The sequence below is a fragment of the Harpia harpyja genome, chromosome 8 (assembly GCF_026419915.1).
Source record: "Harpia harpyja isolate bHarHar1 chromosome 8, bHarHar1 primary haplotype, whole genome shotgun sequence".
In the NCBI taxonomy this organism is placed as follows: domain Eukaryota; kingdom Metazoa; phylum Chordata; class Aves; order Accipitriformes; family Accipitridae; genus Harpia; species Harpia harpyja.
In genome coordinates this window covers 12,753,593-12,774,302 of record NC_068947.1, presented here as the reverse complement: position 1 = coordinate 12,774,302, position 20,710 = coordinate 12,753,593, and the positions used below count along the sequence as shown (strand labels likewise).

Below are 20,710 nucleotides of genomic sequence, written 5' to 3'. Positions count from 1 at the left end.
ATTCAGCCTCCTCTGCTTTCCGTTATTACCCAGTAACAAGCTCTAGAATAAATATTTTAGAACGCTACCCCATGTTTCTGTATACTGCAGGATGTACAAAGCTCTATGACATAATGATTAAGCTTATTGCTTTTGAGGCAAGTCTATGTGATTTGAAGAAAAAAAATGTTTGATGCATTAATGAAGGACCAGAAAAGAATAACACTGGTAGAGAAAGGGTTCTGTACCTTGATGCTCCTTTACTTCAGAGCCCATGTGCCACAAACAGCATTCAATTAAATAATAGTCTTAGCAATAAACAATGACAATACACAGAATACTACACAACATCACTCCTTTGGCTCAAACTAATTCCAGTTTGTTACTGAACAGTTGTTATGCAAAATCTCCAACACGTGGCTGAAAACAATAACCTTCACATCCTATAGCTGAAAAGGCTAGTAACAAATTGGCAAAGGAAATTTAGATTGCACATCCCTTACGTAGTTTTATTTCTTGTGCAGTTTGAAACAGCATCAGTATAACTTTGGTATTCATCCGAAAAAGGCTTTGTTGGGAGGGCAGCTGGCAGTCAATAGTTCTCCAAGGTAAGCTCTATCTGAAAAGGTATCAATTTCCAACTTCTCCAAACAAAATAATTTGTTTGAAACAAAACAATTTGTTTGAAACAAAACCAGAATAATTTGTTTTGAAATGTTTCATGTTGCAGCACACCCAAGATACAGTTGCGTTCTTATAGGGATGTTAATAACAATAGTAATAATAAAATCACACTGAGAGATGATGAGGTACCATAGCAATGGTTGCAGGGAGAGTCAAGCTCATTTCCAAAAGGACTGCTCTGGGGAAGATTAGCTTTTAGAGAACTTTCTATTGCCTGGCCTAGTCAAAGCCCTTCCAGTGGTTATATTTTTCCCTCCTAAAGCAGAATATTATTTAAGATAATTTTTACAGTAAGAACAATAATCCACTGCAACAACCTCCCCAGGGACATGGTAGAGTCCCTGTCACTGGAGGTTTTAAAGGTGCAATTGGACAAGGTGCTAGATAATCTCATCTAAGCTCCCTTTCCCAAAAAAGGCCGGACCGGATGATCTTCTGAGGTCCCTTCCAACCTGGGCTGCTCTATGATTTGGGGATACTGAGAGACTGGAGAGACATTTCTGTTCTATGTGACCACCAACATGCAAGTATTTATTATGTGATCGTTCCTTTTTAAATTAGCTAGAATCAATCATTATCAGAAAGGTAAAATGCTAACCTGCCTGGATGGGATTATGCAGGCCAGTTAGTGTGGGAGGGATGCTAGGCAGCATAAAAGTACAGAATACCAGAGGATCACATTAGGATAAAGAGGTTTTGTGAAGTCAGAGGTCTCTGTAAGGGTTGTTTACCTCCATATGCAATTCTTATCAGATAGATAATTACATGTTAAAATGACTCAGGTTGATTCAATGCATCATGAATGCTACTATCAGTAGTATTCACATAGAGCAGATGTATTCACTCTGCAGCTAAGGCAAAAAACCTCTTCTTCCCCACTTAAAAGCTTAATCACCATTTATGTATGTCTAAACAAAACCCTGACCTTGTAGAAACTCTATATGCAGCACTGTAACCCTCCGTGTGTGTGTACATATACATATGTATTTTTTTAGATGGTAGCCATCTTTTATTTACCATAACAACTTGACCTAGGACCTCTCCATTTGCTTTCCTCTCCGACCCCCCCCCTTTTTTTTTTCCCCTCCGGAGTACCCTGCCAAAAGATAATGTGCCTTTACCAATTAGGCACCAAACACGGGGGGGCAGGGGGAAGCTTCAAGTACATAAACAACATCATTTATTTTCATAAATAAAACCTAGCTTTCTCTTGGCTAGTGGGTTTGGTGTGAAGGGGAAGCATTTGTGGACAGGACAGCTGAGGAGAAACTTAACTGGCTCAAGCCAGTGGTGAAATAATCCAGATAAGAGGGACATAAAACTGCACTTCTCGGGATTAGGTGGCTAATAAAACTACAGGATCTCATGGTATTGTGTGAAAAGGATCTGAGGAAGGCAGAAGGGGCTAGGGAATGAAAAATTCTCTTTCCCACACTGGTAGAAGATATTTTCTCTTTCTGATATGCATCTTTTTCCCACCAAATATAGGTCCCTCCCATGCAGACATTCTACAGGCTTGCTGATGTTTACAGAAAAGTAGTTCTGCTCCTCTGACACACAAAATCTGTCACCAGAAACCCCTTTCCTATACATGTCCTGTTGCAACTAAGCTTTACACAGAGCCTAGCATAGTGAGCCTCTGGACACTGCTATGGCACCAAGAAAACCACTGGAGGTTAACTTTAATATCCAGACATTTATACTTTGGAAGAATTTGTTGTAGAGATTATAAGGCATCCTTCAGGGGTCAAGTAGTCCATGTTAATACAGACTTTCAAAGCTTAAGTCATTCCTACTCATATTTTTGCTAATACATAAAACATTTTCATAAATATGATAGGCACAGACAGGATTTTTACAACCATTAATCTATCTTCACTGTCAAACACAGCAGCTGCTTTATCCTCAGCAAAAATCTTTAGCACGGTTCTGTGGCTCAGTCTGGTGCCCCAAAGGACCTTGTTCTTCAGCCACAGCTGGAAGGACAGATTTGCCTTTCAGGATTCCAGGCAGCAACATTTTTCTTTTAGTTTATTCCTTTTTGATATAAGCTGCTTTTTCTCTGTGGGAAAGACACTATCTTCTTGACATGCAAAAGTCCAGACTGCACATCAATGTATGGAGAATGGAATGAAAGCATTGTATCAGCAATGATGTATTTGACCCAACCCACTACTTATATCCCCAACAGTCATGCACACCTTGTCCATTATACACTAGGGCATACTGCCTCCATGTGGCAGAATATGCTTCAGACATTCTTTTTTCTTGCATTTCACACAATCTTGTGTGTGGCTACAAATTTTGAAAACAGTTTTGGAAAGAGAAGGAATAGAATCCATACGTTATTTCTGTGAGAAAGGGCAATATGGAGATGAAAAAATTAATGAATCATATTGATAACTTTTTCACACCAATACTCACCAGGAACACACAGTAAGTACAAAGGCTATATATATATATATGTATATATATATAAAAAAGAATGCTTTCTCAAATGTTTATTACATGATGAAAGACGACTAATTGAAAAAAAATCACATCCTGAACTTGATCAAAGGGGACTGATTGCTCTTCAGACCTATTAGCTAAAAGCAAGATTGAAAGAGCAGTTTTGAAAAATTACATAAAACTGTATCACATTCTTTTTTTTCAGTTCATAACTGGTTTGAGTCAAACTTGACTAGAAGACCATAAAAGTTGCTTTAGCATTAGACCAGCTATCTGATTCAAGTAGCACTAACACTGTGTTATGGGTACAGGGTTTTTCCCATGACTAAAATGGAAATACTTTATGAAATTCATGTATTTTCTTCCACACCACACTTATCCCCACCCCAAAGCCCCAACCTCCACCTACTTTACCGATGTTGTTAAATACAAGACCTAAAGAAGATAAAAACCAAGACAATTATTGTTTTGCCCATTTGTGTCTTTACATTTCGGTCTTTACCAGCTGACCACAAATGCATTCCACCTCAAAGTGAACAAGGTCTTCATATGTAATTTCCAGACTGGAAAGAAGTGACATGGTATGGCTGAAAGGGTTTTGTAAATCAAGTGTAAGTGTCATAATATTTAGGATTTCCCTGCTCTGGTTAAGATATATTATGATGCTCCTGTCAAATCTCAATCTTACTGCATGAAATACATAGTGCAAGGGGGTGCTAAATTTATGGTAAGATTTTTTTCTTTTTTCTAAGACAATGCAAGGTCTAGAGACAGCGTGAGAATCTCAAGATCAGGGTGTTGCAGGGTGCTATGCCAATTTTAGCTTACATTTCATTGTATAAACATTTTCCCATCTCTGTTTGGTATCCAGCAAACAATCCTATTAGAAATTTTCCAAACATCTGTGTGTTTTTGTCTCTAAGTACTGTCCACTTCAAAACTTTTCGAAGTATAAATTAGTAGCTATACATCTGTTGTTGTTGCTCTGTTTGAACCTGTTGCTGTCCTGACTGCTGTTGCGTTGGCTGTGCCTGGGACTGCAAGACATCAGTCTGAGGCACTGACCTCCATGTCAGAGGATGCTGTTCTGTTATCTGGTTCCCTAGAGGAGCAATGGAGTTCACCAAGGTGGCCAGGTTTATAAAATGGGCCACAGACTGAGGATTGGCTGCCTCTGGCTGCGGCTGGATCTGAATGTCATTTTGGCGATTGTGCAGCATAGCAGAACCACTGACGGTGTCAAACGTCACGGTGAGAATTGAGTTGTCCAGCTGTAACTGGCGTTCAGGTGCAGTCAGATGGCCCACAGCCACTGGCTGGAGGTTTGTGAATTGGGTTCCAGCTGCTGTTGTAATGGGGGTAACAGTGATATTTGTCAGCCCCACAGAACTGGAAGGGGCTGTGACATTTGGGCCACCAAGGGTCACCACCACCTGAGGAAAAACAGAAAGGTAATCTCAACCTTGTATCTTGCAGCTGATTACCAAATACCAAGAATCAAGAAAGATCACCTGAGTGCTGCTGCCAGCAAGAGAAGTCATACACACAGAGGGGAACATAGAAAGCTTGGAATATAACAACTTCCATGTATAGAAATAAGAAGGTAATGGGAGGGAGGCATATGCAACATTCAAAACAAGCAGCCAAATTAACTTTCACACTTTTAGTCACAGCTTCAGATAGTTAGTGGTATCTGGCAAACAAGGAGATGGTTAACACCAAAGGAAATGAAAAAAAAAAAAAAAACCACGAGGAACTTACTGGTCCAACTCCTTGGTTTTTTTAAAGTCTCTATCCATCTATGTGGATTTATCAAATTAGCCCTAAATGGTCTGATCACTCATTTGTGTTTGTTATTGGGAAAAAAGAATTGTTATCCCTCTAAGCAATGCCTGCTACCCATCACCCTGCTGCTAGAGCTCACCTGCTGGATGCTCTGTACAGCTGAATTAGTCTCATCTCCAACATTCCCTGTGAATTCACCTTCCTTCTCTGTGTATTCACTGAAGGCAGGTTCCTCAGGCACTTGAGCTTCCTCCTCCTCACCTGACTTTTGTTTTCGTTTCTGGCCACGTTTAGAAGCTTTCATATGCTGCTTCCCTTCTGGTAATTCTCCCTGTTCCAAGGCTAATTCCGGCTGGAGCAACACATCAAGAAAACATCAAGTCATTTCGCTTAGTGCAGTTCCAAGTAAGACACTATCACCTGAAGTTGGTTTACTGTCGATTCTCAAGTGAAGAAACAAACTTTAGCAACAGCTTGCATCTGCTTGTACGCGTTAAGTTGGGGCTGACTCTCTAAAAAAGCACATTTCTTGGCCATGAGCCTATGCCCAGCTATGATACATACCAAAAAAGTGACATCTCCACCTCACCCTCCAGTAGACCTGGAGCCTATCTGCTACCAGCATTCTGCAATGGCAAATTTACCTGAACAATCCCAATTGAGGAGGCATCAATGGTAGTTGTCTCTGGCAGCTGCTCTAAATCACCAATCCTCACCGAAAGAATCTGTGGACAAAGAGGTACCAGCTGGTGAACCACAGCAGTGCATACCACAATCAAACAACACAGCATTGCCCTAACAAATCCTGTCACAAAGCAAAAATGATGTAATCTAACATTTTATACAAGGGATTTAACCAGGGCTTTTTTTAAATAACATTATGGCCTATCATCTTTTCTTTCTCACTGAAAACCAGCAAAGTTTAAAGACAACAATATAAGAATATGTTTATTTTCATATTCTGGACAGAACACAACCCACTGCGAAGTGATGAATTCTACAGAAAAGAAACAATGTGTTTGAAAAAAAAATTATTATTTTAGCATTTCTATTTATAAACCTATCAACTGTGTCCTAATCCGTTATTTTCAGCTAAACCTATACATCTCAGCTTATCAAAGAACGGAGACAAATTGCCCTCTGGATTGCAGATATGTAGCTGCATTTTTAATCCAAAAAATCAATAAACAGAGCTTTTTGTTGATTTCCTTCCCAGTCATGATGATAAAAAATAGGGATAGTTCAAGGCAAAGCAATACTAATGATAAATTGGTAGTAAAAAAAAAAACCAGCCTCAAAGGGAATGGGCAAGCCTTAGTCAACCTGAACAAGAAATGCTGAAGAGAAACACAATAGCTATTCAGAAATTTAGAACACAGAAAAAGCCCCACTGAGGTCAGACAAAACATCCCTCTAATCCAGATACTCTGCAGTCAGCAGTCATCTGTATTACTAAGAATAATTTTGTATCATCAGCAGATGCTGCCATCACCTCTATTCACCACTCTTTCAGATCACTTCTGAATACAGAGAGCACAATAGGGAAAAAGGATCAATTATACTGCCTAATGGATGAAGACAAAACATGAAAAAATATACATTTAAGCTGAGGCAGAAAAAGAAAAGGGATTTAAAATAATCAAAACAACTTCATTTTTAGGAACTGACAATCAGATACGTTTACTACTGAAACATAACATAACGAAAGGGCTGATTCAGTTAAGTGCATGCTGAACAGACACTACCTAAAATTAGACCCAAAAGAACAGAAAAAGAGAGAAAGAAAAAAAAAAAGTAATTCCTTTCAAGTCACTGATGGCCATAAAGTTTCTTTAAAAAAAAAAAAAAAAAAGGTAACACCCCCCCTGCCCCTACAAACCACCCCCCAATCTGCCTGCCAAACTAACTCACCTCTGGATGTTTACGCCTCATATGTCGACTCATGGATGCTCTGGTAGAAACTTTTGTCCCACACAGCTGACAGCTCTGGGCTTCTACCTTATCATGAGTGAGCTGGATGTGCTTCTGTAGCATGTAATCAGTGACATATTTCTTATCACAGACTGAACATGTCCACTGTTTTCCTACTGGTGGCAGATGGAAGGAAACGCTGTTAGCAACAGCCCCCGCAGATGAGTATTGTATTGTCAGCATCTCAACAAGAGGAACAATTTTATGTTGATAGCTTGATGTGTAACACTAGTTCCAAGACTGGCAAGTCTAAAGCAAGCCTAGGAACAAAATAGAGCTATTGTCTTTGGATACTGTTTGTTAGAGGATTTACCTGTATGAATCAACTTATGAGTCTCCATTGTATTTCTCTCACTAAATGTCTTGCCACAGAGCTCACACATGAAATCTTTGATTCCTGCATGAAGAGCACATATAGCATCAGAGTGAAAATAGTCTAAGGTATCTGGGACAATTCCGAGTCTCATATCACTAATAAAAAAAGCCAAACAAGTAGAAGAAGCCCAGCTTCACTAGCTATTTTTATCTAAGCCATGCCACTGCATCTGGCAGAAAATGAATCCAAGAGGAATTGATGCAAGAGGTAAAATTTTGTTTTGGGAAATGAGAACCTGAAGACTAACTTAAAACAAAACCAACACTCTAGACCTACCCTAGACCAAACCCACCTCTCTTAAAACAGCAAAACATGAAACCAACCAAACTATGTATCTTAACTGTATAACAGGCGGTCTTGGCTGATGAGAGGACAAAATTTCATTTTTCAAAAAGCAGAATATGCATATTTTTTAATTAGTGTTCCTCATACTGTTCTAGAAAAGTTCTCTCAGGAAGCATTTAACTGATTCAGTGCAATTTTCGTACATCTTTAGAGACCTCACCCGTGTGTCTTTTGTAATGCTTCAGCATGTTGACTTTCTGTGCAAATTTTCGGTGACATTCCTTGCATTCATATTCTTTAATCCCTTTGTGAAGTTTCATGTGGTGACGAAGTGCATGTTTTGTCTTCATTCCTGTGAGACAGAAAGTACAGCATGACAATTAGTCCATTGCTCCTGCCTTCAGAGGAAAACTCAGGATGATCATGTTGTTAGCCAAGAGCTCTAAGATTATATCTGCTGCATGTCCACAATTGCGTATTTTTAATAGTTTAGGTAGCAGTGCACATTATCATTATTATTTTAATTCCAGGCAAAACCTCTGGAAAACATCTGAGTAACCACTGAGGAAGAAGTAAAACAGCAGGGACAAGCAAAGAAAAAACATTATTAGAGGTGTCAGACTTACTGCCTTCCACTAAAATACCAGTTCAGATTTGTTCGAGTTATAACACAAACAATTCAAAAAGTCAAAGCAACTTTGACTCTTAAGGCTCTTAAAGAGAGAAATTACTCTATTTCTTAAGCCTGAAAACACCCTAGAATGAAATAATTAACTCATATTCACTTTTATGCTGCAAATACATTGGAACTCAGTCAGGCAAGCGCTCCTCAATCTGACAAAAGCAAATTTTATTAAAATCAGTTTTATCTTACAGGCCACAAGACTAGATTGTATAAAGGTAGGGGTAGTTTATGTATCCATAAAGCTCCTGATTAATACAGTTTCTACCTCTCAAAAATGCAGGATCTACAGCGCTCCGATGACCTTCTGAATATTCTACAAATGGAAGTAGTTTTAATTCAGATATTCACCTGCTATTCACTATCACAATTAACGGAAAACAAGGCATTAGACATACCTTTGCCACATTCTGCACACAAGTATTCTCGGATATTATCATGGACTCGCATATGTTCTTTTAACATGTCTTTTCTAGCAAATGATTTGCCACATTGCTCACAAGCATGACTTTTTACACCTTAAAAATAAATTTAAAAGACAACATAAACAAAAAAAATGTTAATGAAAAATGTGCATCTCCTAAAAGCTGACTAAACTGGTGAATTAGAGGGCAACAGTCCGCCTGTGCTGTCAACCACATCTTTCATGCATATTGTGGCCCAAACTAAATTAGAAGACTTTGGAGAAAGAGAAAAGCTGGCTTTTTGTGTGAAATCTGAAAAAAAAGATAACACCTGAGGTAGGAAAATACTGAATAGCATGAAATAATAATGAGCTGTTAAAAATGATTTTGCAATAGCAGTTTTCAGCCCGTGTAATGGTAAGAAGGTGGCATGGATAAGAATTTGGGGAAGAACAGAATACAGAATTAGGATTTTAGCAGGTGCATCCTGCATCACATTAATTAGGAATCTGGATTGTGTGCCTAGACCACATATCTTCATTAATACTATCTCCTTTAGAAAACTGGTTATTTTTATGCTTTTAAGGTAGACATTTATCTTATTGTAACTTACAGTAAAAAACATAACTTATTTCCTCCTGAAAAAAATAAGGCTGGCACTGGCAACAGAAATTTCTTTTTAATATTGATAATAATAAAGAAACACAACATTTTTACCTGTATGTATAAGCTTATGTCTTTCCAGATTTCCTATACTGTTAAAAATCCTTCCACAGATTTCACATGGATGGATGTATCTGAAACCAAAGAGACCAAAAAACTGTCATTCTTTTCTCGAGACAGAGGTGGTTTTCAGGCATCTCTGTCAGTAACTGTATTTCATTTGGTAATACTAATTACTATAAAAAGTTCCTTGAAACATAAAAGCATTTTCGAAATAAGCCTAAGTTCACCGCAAGCTTGGAGTAGTCTGGCATTGCCCAAATCAAAGTTTTTAGAAAATATTTACCAAAATCACAGGATTTATACTTTACAAAGCCCAAACTGCGAGGCTGTTGACTAATCATCTGTGTGAAGTGAATCATTGGTGATATATATATTTCAAGCTTTTAATAAACATTTTAACAGTCATTATACAGTTTCAGATATTCAGTACAGTCCAATTCTCTAAAAGCATCTGTAACTCAAAAAAATAGCTCCTCTTATCAGTCCAACACGTCATCTTACTTCTGCACATTAGGATCAGGCAGGTTCTCCCGATGAATGACCATGTGTGCATGGTAAGTTGCCTTCAAGGCAAAACGTCGATTACAAATGCTACAGCCATAGCCTTTCTCCTTGTGCACGTCCATTATGTGCTTCAGGTACTCCTTCCCTCTGCCGAAAGTCAACTGTGGAATGAACCAATAGTGAATGAAAGGGGAAAAAAGTCTTTGGGAACAGCAACAATCTAGTAACACACTATCAAGATCTAGAGTCAGAGCTATCCTGTGTATCACTTGATGAAAAATCTGTGAAAGCTAGATTTAGGCCTGAACCTCTTTGGCCATTACAAGCACATTGCTGCAGGACATCCGTTAACTCATTTGGAAAACTAGCTTGAGATGGTACCTCTGCTTCTTACACTGCACAACTAGGGGACCTCCAATTATTTTTGCACTGAGGAACAGCCTTGAAGAGAAGAACCACGTCTAACCTCCACTAGCTGTCAAAGCAAGAATGTCACAGATGGAGAAAATGTCTTTTGAGCTCTAGGGGCATGGTAAGCTCTAGTCTGCATAGTAAGCTTTGGCACTTGCTCCAGAAGAGTTGGTATTTCTAGGTATTGCAGGGCAGTGATTCTAGCTCAGCTCTTGGAAGTGCTACAACTACAACAGACAGGTGCTCCATACTTAGCTCCCTGGACTAAGTAACCCTCCATATGCATATATGCTCCAACATATCAGGGCAAAGTGCCATAATGACATGATCTTTTGCTCCAGTTTTGGAACTAGTCAGGATATTTCTGACAGCACTGCACAGGTTGGTGAAGGTGTACTTTGGAATGAGAAAAAAATAAAGAGGGAGATTCTTAAGAGCTCAGAAGAGATATTTCACTATAGATTCATTCTTATGTTGTTCTCCCTTAGAGAATGTGTGAACAGATACTTTCAGCCAAAAGAGCTTCCCCATCTCATCACAGGTAACACTCATTTTCTACAGCTGTTGCCTTACACAACTGTTTACTTCACAAACACCTGCAAAAGCGCTAAAAACCCCAGCTTTCAAAAAAAGCTTTCTAATTTCAGTGGCACAATTGCCCTCATTTGGAAGCATACAATTTTATATAGTTTATATACCCATTAAGTGTCAGGCATTAAAATTACCACATTGAAAGCAAGCATGTGATTAACTGCTCTGATACCACATCTTCTTATGCTTACTGACATAAGCTTAAAATCAGTTTGCGCTTAAAACCAGCTCACAGATAAGGACAGAAAACTGAAATATTACTATCTCCATGTCTTCAAAATGAAGTTAAGCTAAGCACTTTCACCACATTAAGTGTAAACTGTGAAATAAGCTCTGATTTCCAGGGGCCAAGTCAGTGGCTTAACTACCAAAATTCCCCAGTCCCAATGTCAGTTTGCCCAGTTTTGCTGTTCTCACTGATTGCTTTTGCATCCCACCTGCCCCAGCACAGCGTGCTCACCCAGTAAAGGCACAGAATCCAGATGGGCCTTAAGGACCCCATTCTTCCCCATTATTTCTTTATAAAATGGCAAAAGCCATGCAGTAAGAGGTTTAAAAAGTCTTCCTCTCTCAGCTGACAACTGGGTAAAGTATGTTCCAGCAGTACTTCTAATGCCATCGTGTTAGTAATAGAGCGGGCCAAGAATAAGCTGTCACACTGAACATAAGCAGCAGTCTTAGTCCTCCAAACTGGATATCCACTAGAAGACCACCTGATCTCATCAAAATGAATCCATCTGTGGACTGTATCATTCAGGAATGCTATAATGATTTTAATTTGCACATAATTAAAAGGCAGTGTAAGATTTGAATGTTCCTTTATTGTTTCTTTCTCCAGTTTTGCTTGCTTGCTTCCTTGCACACAGGTAAGTGTGTGTGTATTTCTCTTTTTAAATGTTTAGTATTTACCTTACAGAACACCACCTAAAGTCTTATAGAATAGCACTTCATAGATTAGAGGTAACAAGCACTGCAGAAGACCAGCCTTCTCTTTGTGAACCCTTAATGTTATTTAAAAATCTGAATGATTTATAGACATCTCCACTCCCTCCTCCCATCCCAAAACAAGTTAATTTCAAAGTATTTAAAGCTACCTGGCACCTTTTGCAGCTATACTTGTGAGGCTCAGAATCTGCACTTTCATCAGAGTTGTCATCGTTTTCCTCTGATGAGATTCCAATTTTACCAATGAACTCTTCTCTCTGGTGATCATCCATTAGTGCTATGTCCTGTGTAGGGTGGGAAAGAATATTCTGTTTTAATAGATTAAATTTCTATTTCAAAAGGTAACACCTAGCCAGCTTCTGTTGCCATGCAGACTGCCTTCCTTTAACAATTACTGTAACATTATTTATTTAAAATATCCTCCTGCTTCATTCAATTCAGGTAAACAAAGTTCCTCTGTCCATGACTAAATGAGGAACAACTGATTATCCAAACAAATAATACTCAATTTTTTGTGTATAAAAGGAACTTTAATGTAAGCAGAGATTCAACTGGTACAGTGTTACATCCATAAAAGCATCTTTATGAGCACCACTGAGTGTTAAAATTCCCTTTCAATTCAATTCCTTACAATTCAGTGTTAACCTAGTTACATCAAAATAATCTGGGTCTGATTAAGCACTGTTAATAGGGTTTTGTGATTCGGAACTTTTTGATAAAGCCAGGTAAGGAACTCAATACACAGGCAGTTATGCTGGCATACAGAAGAGAATCACAATCACTGGCATGGAAAGGGCAGGAACAATTAGTTCTCGTTTGTTTTTTTCCCCACAAAGACAGGGGATGACAGGAACCCCTCAACCCAACCAAACTACAGCTGGAACAGACTTCCTGTTAAGTTACTCTCCCTGCTTTAAACTGAGCAACCTCTGTGATTCACCCAAGGTCACAAAGGTGGTTTTTCCATGGCGTTCAGAACAGTGTTCTGCAGTGGTAGCTGAAATAACTTCAAATATGATAGTCCACATACTCTGTAGCAATCCAGATATAGAAACAGAGTCATGGGTAAATTAGAGCACAACTCATGCTAGGCTGTGGTAGAAACATCACTGCACAGGGTACATAATCACTGTTGTGTTGCCAGTATGAACACATGGCCACAACAGTCTCAATATATTTATTGATATGTTTATGTGTCTGCTAAGTAACACGCCTTTTCTAATAAATTATTAACACAATACCTTAAAATGGACATGAATATGATCTCTCAACACATCCACCCTGAAAAATTTACGTCCACAGATTTCACAAGTGTATTTCTTGTCTCCATGTGTTAAAAGGTGTTTGTTCATATTGCTCCTACATGAAAATACCTAAAAGAAAAGAAGAAGGAAGGGTTTTGTATCATGTCCAGCAGGGCTACAGTTCTTTGCAAGTTATCCAATGGATAGCACAGAACATATTTACTGTCCTGTTTTGTTCATTCTGGCCAGAAACATATAGAAGCTCCTGTTATCCAGCCAGCAGGCTACCTCAGGAACTGCTGGCACAGCAAAATACAGGTGTACAGTTCCAAGGGACTGACTGAAATTGGCCATTCATCAGAGGTGGACTTCCACAAAAGCTGCAGCAGAATTACTTAGGGTAGATTTAGAAATATTTAGAGAATCTTTTGAATCATGAATGTTCCACCTATCTATAAAAAGACACTCCACAAAGTCTACCTTCATTGATATATAACATACCCAAAGCAACAAAACCAAAGGTCTACACACCAACTTAAGAGTTGGTTGAGTACATCTTGCACCATGAATCACTAAACATTTAAACAATCACTAGTTAAACCCACAGTCTTTGTACCTGTGATAACAGCAACTTAAGATCATGAGCATTAAACATCCAAATGCAACAATGCCATGACTACACCATGAATTCACTTTGATTTCTAATAGAAAATTATTCCTAATGCACACAGTCAACTCCAGCTGTTTACATTCCATCAGAAAACTTCACTCTAAATAACATAAGCCATGAGATTTCACTGACAGACACAGTGGCCATGTTACACTTTACATTGTGCTACACGTCCTGAAACAAAGTCTAGTCTGAACTTCAGTTCTGTTCTTATCTTTGTCCTAACAGCTCCCACCATCCATGGCCACAGTGGGCTTGGATATATAAAGGAGCTAAGGCAGTTTAAAGAGTAACATCTTGGCTGGGCAACAGGGCTCGCTGGTAACTAACCACATGCCTGAGCTGCAAGGTAATCTAACTTGGCACATACCTCAGTGCAAGACATTTACCTCAACCTTTTGGCAGGCTGTACACCTACTCAGGTTGGCTGCTATTGTGGTTTAGTACATGGCTGGTAACTTGTTATGCCACGGTAACTCGTTTGGAAGCACTGGGCTGGGGTGCACCGTACCCCTGCAGTATCCTTGGAGCTACAACGCAGAGCTACACACGGCACACGCTGGCAAAGACGCCTACCTTCCCGCACACAGGGCATCCCGAAGGCTCCTTCTTGTAGCGAACCATGTTTTCTGTGCTGTGCTCAAAGTCTTCTCTTTTCACACGCCTCACCCCTTAACAGAATAGTCCCCATCAAAAAAACAAAACAAAAAAAATAAACCATGGTTTTCCACTCCAATCTGCATGCCCTTTTGGACGAATACTGTAAAGAAGAGTGAAACACTGGGAAGAGCCTCAATGCAGAATTTAATTGCTTACAAAAGGGTAATTTCTAAATTAAAATGGTGTCTTAAGAATATAAAAGCAATCTGCCAAAGTGATGTATTATGGCTTATTGGTTATTACACCAATTGTAAAGTGTCTGAAAACAGACATTTATTGTCAACACCTGGCAACAGGAAGATCTAGGAGGCCTTGGCACTTCGATCAGGTATCTGGCCCAGAAATTCCCCCTCGCACTCTCTAAGGAAAGAGGCAACCACCCAGCATCAATCATCTTTAATGCTCAATGAGGATTTCAGACCTCTTTCTCTGCTACTTTCAGGAAGGATGAGGGCTGCTGCTGTTTTGAGACAGCTAAACATGAGATACCTTGACATTGCCATTCAACCCCTTGTCCTCTAGCTGTCCTCTAGTTCATAACACAAAAGTCTGAATCACAAGAGCAGCCAGTGACACCCAAAGCACCAAATTAGACAATCTGGCTGCTTTTTTTAAATCACCTTTGGTTTTATCATCTAGATCACTAGAGGCTTTTTAATACATATTTTGGCAACCTACCATCACTCAAGTTTTTCCAGAGTCTCTGAGTACCTATAACATCCTTAGATGTGTGAGATTTTGAACAGTAAACTCTTATAGTCTCATTTTCATATATTCTCAAGGTTTTGAAAGATAACATCACACAGCATTCCATCTACACTATATTTATACACTAGTCACTTTCAATTGTACATTGCAATTCTCTGCCTTCAAATTTTCAAGTTACCACACATTTTTTTTAAAAACAGAAAGAATAGAATTCAAAGAAAGAAAAAGATATAATTAAAATCAGCTAGTCTAAACTACTGCATAATAAGCCAAGCAACTTTCACGTGACTGTTAGTAGCACTGGATCCAATCATGTGAGGCTGAAAAAAAAGGTAGGTGCATCTCCTAGAAAGTTTTTCACAGAATTAGACAACTGCCCTCCAGGATCCATTACTATTATTTTTAATAAATGTCACATTTTGCTGAAACCTGCTACTCCAGATCAGGTAACTGACAAAAAAAATGACAGCTACCATCCAGAAGAATCTAATGAGCAATCATTTCCTTAACCTTCCCACCTCTACTGCTGTTTCAAGAGTAATAATTAGGTTGATCTGTAGGATACTTACCTTCCAAGTGTCGTCTTTGATGGTCTAGCATGACATCCTTCCGGTAGAACATTTTATTGCAGATTTCACATGCAAACTTCTTATCCCCATGCTTTTTTTTGTGTTTTGAAAGATTACTGTTTGTAGAAAAGAATCTGAAACACATCTCACATTGGAACGTCTTGTCATCTGCAAGCAAGAGAAACCATGCAGCTCTTTACGGATGAAAACAGGTTTTATATGTTTGTAAAATAGGTAGTTCTTTTGCTAGATCTGAGTTTTAACATATAATCCATCATTGTATGGACTGAGGAAGGAAATGCAAAAGCATGTGTTTTACTTTAAACTTTTTTTCAAAGGCAATAAATATATATGATGCTAACTTGGAAAATGGAGTCTAGCGTTGTAACTTCCTCACATGGGCTATTTCCATTGTGGGCTAGCACACATTAAAAATTAGGTTTGGAGTGGATTCTGTTACAGTTGATTCAAGTTTTTAATGTTGGTAAAATCACTACACAAACAGCAACACAGCATCACATGAACAGCTGTGTCTAAGCACCAGAATACTTCCGCCAGCACTGGCTCCTAATACCAGCCGGTACAGAATACTGCAGAAGAAAGTATAAAATCTCAAAAATATACCATTACATGACAATTGGCCTATGGGGAATTTTTTTTGTATTCAGTAGTTGAGACTCTTCTTGGAACATGGAAGCACGGTCCTGTAGGTAGAATCTGTCAGTGCTGCAGCAATCACAAAGAAGTAACAGTTTGATGCCTTGAAGAGTAGAGCAAAAACTGCTGCTTGTTTTGGTCAACTCAGAGAGAAAATGAGCTGCTGCCCTTGAATAAACACAATACTGAGGTTACTTGGCATTACTTTCCATTCTTCATAAGGCTGAGTTTTTATATAAGCTGTACCCTCTAAAAGGAAATGAGAAAACCTACTTTGAATGGTGCTGTAAGGGGCAATTGCCCAGGTGATTCTGGACTGACAGTTAACATGGGTCCATAAAAGTAACCAGGATGTCATTTTCTAAGCGTAAGATCACTCAGCATAGATAATATGAGCAACCACAAAGGATGACTATGGGAGAAAAGGACAGGCTCTAGTGATACTAAGAAAAAAACATTTAGAGAGACTACTGCAAGTATAAAGAAAGCATGAGAAAGCAGAAGAAAACTCCAATCCCAGAAAACTACAAGCTATAGATAGTACTAGCCCCCTTTGCCATTCCTCTATTTCAGAGAAATGAGGTGGTACTTAAGTTTCGGGAAAGAAAACGAAACAGAGATGGTGACAGGGTATCTGTGAACATACAAATGAAATACCAGTGAGGATATTACACAGGTGAGCAGGACATACTAAAAAAAGCAATACGTAAGTGGATGTGTGGCTCTACAAATTACTGGTTACACTTTTCTTATCACAAAGAGTTTTTCTGAGGGAAGCAGGGCAGGTTGCTTGTTGTGATGATGACAAAAATCTAAATTCCTACTCCCCTTCTGTAGTTTCTATGCTGAGATGGATTTGTGGACATCCCCCCAAAATGGAGTAGAGACGCCAGAGGAAGCAGAATGGTTAGCCATTCTCACCTGTCCTGCAGTTATGGAATTCCAATGCACTCTCTATCCGAAAGGCCTTTTCACACGTGGTGCACTTGTATCTGTACTCACCATCAACCTGAGGATTGCAAACAGTGTTTAAGTGGGGAAAAAGCCAAGTCACGTCTGAAACAGGAATTCTAAATCTCAACTACTTTTTCTGATTTCTGTCTTTTCCAATTTTTCTTCTTTCAACAGAACATTTAAATACACATTGATGCAAAATTCTGACGCTATATCATCCTGCCATGTTCCTACATCTGAGCTCTATACAAAAAAAAAAAAAATAAAAAAAAAAAAATAGACCATGCACCTGTGTACATGTAAACAGTCTTCCTGATAACCTCCGGTCCAACACAGAGACAGAATTTTTGAGAAGCAAGATGTAATCTGATTAATCCTCCAGCTCCAGAACAGATGCCAGCAGTCTGAGAGCTTAGGACCTTGATGCCAAGCAGCAATGGAAACATTCACTGACAAGGCGCCACTACAGGCATGTTTAATATTTATATGGCAGCAGCACTGAAACGCCCTCACCAACAGGCATGGTGCTGCTACTGTAAGCACTGTAGGTTTACACATGTGTGCATAGCCCTTAATGACACAGCCCTTACCCAGAGAGTTCACACATTAAATGACACTATAGTTGGGGATAAATGAAACAGGACAAGCAAACAAGACTGGAACAATCCTATTTAGTACCATAAACTGAAGTCAGATCTCACCTCTAGATCATGCAGGTCCAGCTAACTCCAGCTTGTCTTTCTGTAACTGATGCGTGAAAACAACTTTCTATAGGAAATTCAGACACGAGAAAGGACTTGTATGCTGAAAAGCATGTCCCTGCTTTGCCAATTCATCAGCTGTTCTAACAGAAGATGTTATCTCCCCCTGTCAGCCTTGTCTCACTTATTCGCACCGATATCCACTCAAATGTAACTGACCCAAGCTCCCAAGCTAGCACCTGGAAGATCACTGTACATTTTCACCTAACCTCAGAAAGAGCCCGCTAGTCATTTCCACTCACTTCGTTCCTGCTGTGCTTGTATGAAACATGCTGCTTCAAGCTCTCTTTACGGCTGAACAGCTTTGCGCATTCCTCACATTTAAATAGTTTGTCACCTGAGGGGATCAATCAAGATAAAATAAAAAAAGACAGTAGTCAGCAACTGATAATAATCAACTCCAGGCAAGACAGGGGAAACCAGAGCACAAACAACTGCAAACAAACTAGTCATGAGAAACTTTAGCAATTCAGGAGATCCAAATAGTGGATTTTAACCTTTTCCAACAATTTTGACAACATTTTTTTTGGCTCCCCCACCCTTTTTCAGTGATTATTTTTCAAGGAATCTTTAGAAGTAGGTCATGGACCCCTGGAACTGCAGATCACAAGCTACAAAGCACTCAGCTGACATTTACACAGCAATGTTACCCATACACCTGTGAAGGTGAGGGGCGATATATATGTATAAACTTAAAGGCAAGAATAGTTTTGGAAAAAACATCACATCCTTGCCCTTGTTTAAAATATGTACCTAAATTCAAATTTTAAATACTCTAACTTCAACTTTCAACTATTATCTTCTCATGCTTTGGTCTGCATAACTAAAAGAGTTTCCTAGAGAGAGTTAAAAAAAAAAAAAAGAAAAAAAAAGAAAAAAGAGCTCTCTTAAAATTCCAATATCTAAAAATAGCCTAGCTCTTTTACTCAAAGGTGGAACCAACAGGAGACAAAATCAATATGCAAGCGAGGCAAAAGCAAACCCACCATGAGAACGGATGTGCCTGCTGAGGTTGCTGCTGTTCTGGAAGATCTTACTGCAGATACTGCATTGATAGACTCTCTTGTGCTCCCCAAGTTGTTTTATCAGCTTCCGCCGTATACCATGTCTACTGGAGAGAATTAAACTTCTTTTGAGGGACATGGTGTTTTGGTGATGAGCAAACCTACTGGATTAGAGAAAGAAAGGCAGGGACTGAGAGGTATCCCACAGGTTGCAAGAAAGAGTCCCAACAGCTGGCAAAAGCTAGAGGAGTGTTATGCTCAGCTTCTGGGGGGAGGGAGGGGGCCTGGAGCTTCCTCATTGCCAAGGCTCCCTCCTGGCCACCCCCTGGAAGTGGCAGATGTCAGAGTGAGGCTCACTCCAAATTATCTTCACCCAGCACAAACAAGGAAAAAAGCAGCAGCCACCAGCCTCAGAGATTCTCTTTGCAGGCCCCTCAGAGGAACATAAAGGATCTGTTCTGCTTATCCTCTGAAAACATGAGCACTACTTCAGCTTAGAAAGCTTGGCAGTTCACATGCAAAAGGCATATATGATAAGAGGGCAGCAGGGCACGAAGAAGCAGTACTGTTCTATTTCCCAGCACAACCACCCGCTGGAATGCATGTTTGATGGCTCTGTGTTTGCTAAGGACTTCAATATATAGCACTACTAGCTAATTCTGAAAAATCAAGTGCTCTATTATACAAAAAATAATTCAAAAAGCCAATTTTACTGAGACAAAAAGACATAAAGGAATCTAAATTAATCAAATGATACTTAAGAGTCTCCCTGAGGTTCTGTTATGCTGAAGTTTTCCCCTCCCACTGCTCTAAATCTCAAGTACACACGCACAAATCAACATGAAGTCATTCATGAGTTAAGATGACAGGCAAGACTGAATAATAATAATGGTTAGCATAATTTTTTTAGAAAAAATCTCTTTGACTGTTTTAGCACCGACATCTAACAGGAGAAATATTTCACCTTGCAGTTGCAGGAGGCTTTTGGAATCACACTGAAGAAAAGCAGTAACATGATGAAAAATGAAATTCCTGTGGTTTATGCTCCAAAATTCTACCACCAATATCTCACCATCTGTGCACCATCCTCCAGTGCACAAGCCATCTTTGTGGCACTCAAAGTCAGCTCTTGTAGCAGCAGCAGCATCACACATTTTTATGCTAATAAAAAAGAGCATCTGTGGGCCCAGAAGTTGAGCAGAGCTGTTACATGCTATGTGATCTTAATTAAGCCTAAGAGGAAATTCTGCATCCCAGAACACTTACTTTGTCACTGAACTGATGCTATTTGTGGTGCTAGGCATCTTTCCTAAAACCAATTCCATAATCCTCTCTTCTGCAGCTGAAGGCAAGGCTACCTCTTCTGGTGGGACCTCCGTTACAACATCAGCTACACGTTCCACTGCAAACACATCATAAAAATACAGTGTTAATGTGGATAGCTAGAAATAAAACCTCAAATGCAGAATGTGCAATGAGACGTGGCACTGAACACATTATTTGTCCACAAACATGTAATTTGTCAATGACAAATAATGGATTGCTAATGAGTAGGTAGCACTTGCAAGATAGAGAAAGTGGCTACTGAATGACAAGTAAGATGTAGCCGACATCTCCTACAGAGGCATAATTTCTTACCTTTCCGACCTATTACTAAGGGGTCAGCTGACTATGCATCATGAAATTTCC

General features: G+C 39.2%; 1 protein-coding gene across 8 annotated transcripts in view; it reads right to left on the bottom strand.

The window, feature by feature from the left end:
• Positions 1-219: 219 nt before the first annotated feature.
• Positions 220-20,710, bottom strand: part of PRDM15 (PR/SET domain 15) — a 41,362-nt gene continuing 20,871 nt past the window's right edge. For 6 of the 8 annotated variants that reach the window (XM_052794697.1, XM_052794703.1, XM_052794698.1 and 3 more), the window contains 17 exons: positions 20,288-20,423; positions 19,004-19,185; positions 18,260-18,354; positions 17,224-17,311; positions 15,646-15,813; positions 14,285-14,379; positions 13,036-13,167; positions 11,944-12,078; positions 9,845-10,008; positions 9,335-9,414; positions 8,612-8,731; positions 7,752-7,883; positions 7,184-7,267; positions 6,811-6,986; positions 5,544-5,624; positions 5,039-5,251; positions 220-4,547 (listed from right to left, as the gene is read on the bottom strand). In XM_052794697.1, the coding sequence (XP_052650657.1) occupies positions 4,071-4,547; positions 5,039-5,251; positions 5,544-5,624; positions 6,811-6,986; positions 7,184-7,267; positions 7,752-7,883; positions 8,612-8,731; positions 9,335-9,414; positions 9,845-10,008; positions 11,944-12,078; positions 13,036-13,167; positions 14,285-14,379; positions 15,646-15,813; positions 17,224-17,311; positions 18,260-18,354; positions 19,004-19,185; positions 20,288-20,423 (2,558 nt within the window). In that variant the 3' untranslated portion in view covers positions 220-4,070. The remainder of the gene's footprint in view (positions 4,548-5,038; positions 5,252-5,543; positions 5,625-6,810; positions 6,987-7,183; positions 7,268-7,751; positions 7,884-8,611; positions 8,732-9,334; positions 9,415-9,844; positions 10,009-11,943; positions 12,079-13,035; positions 13,168-14,284; positions 14,380-15,645; positions 15,814-17,223; positions 17,312-18,259; positions 18,355-19,003; positions 19,186-20,287; positions 20,424-20,710) is intronic. The other 2 variants (XM_052794701.1, XM_052794702.1) reach the window with 2 other exon arrangements.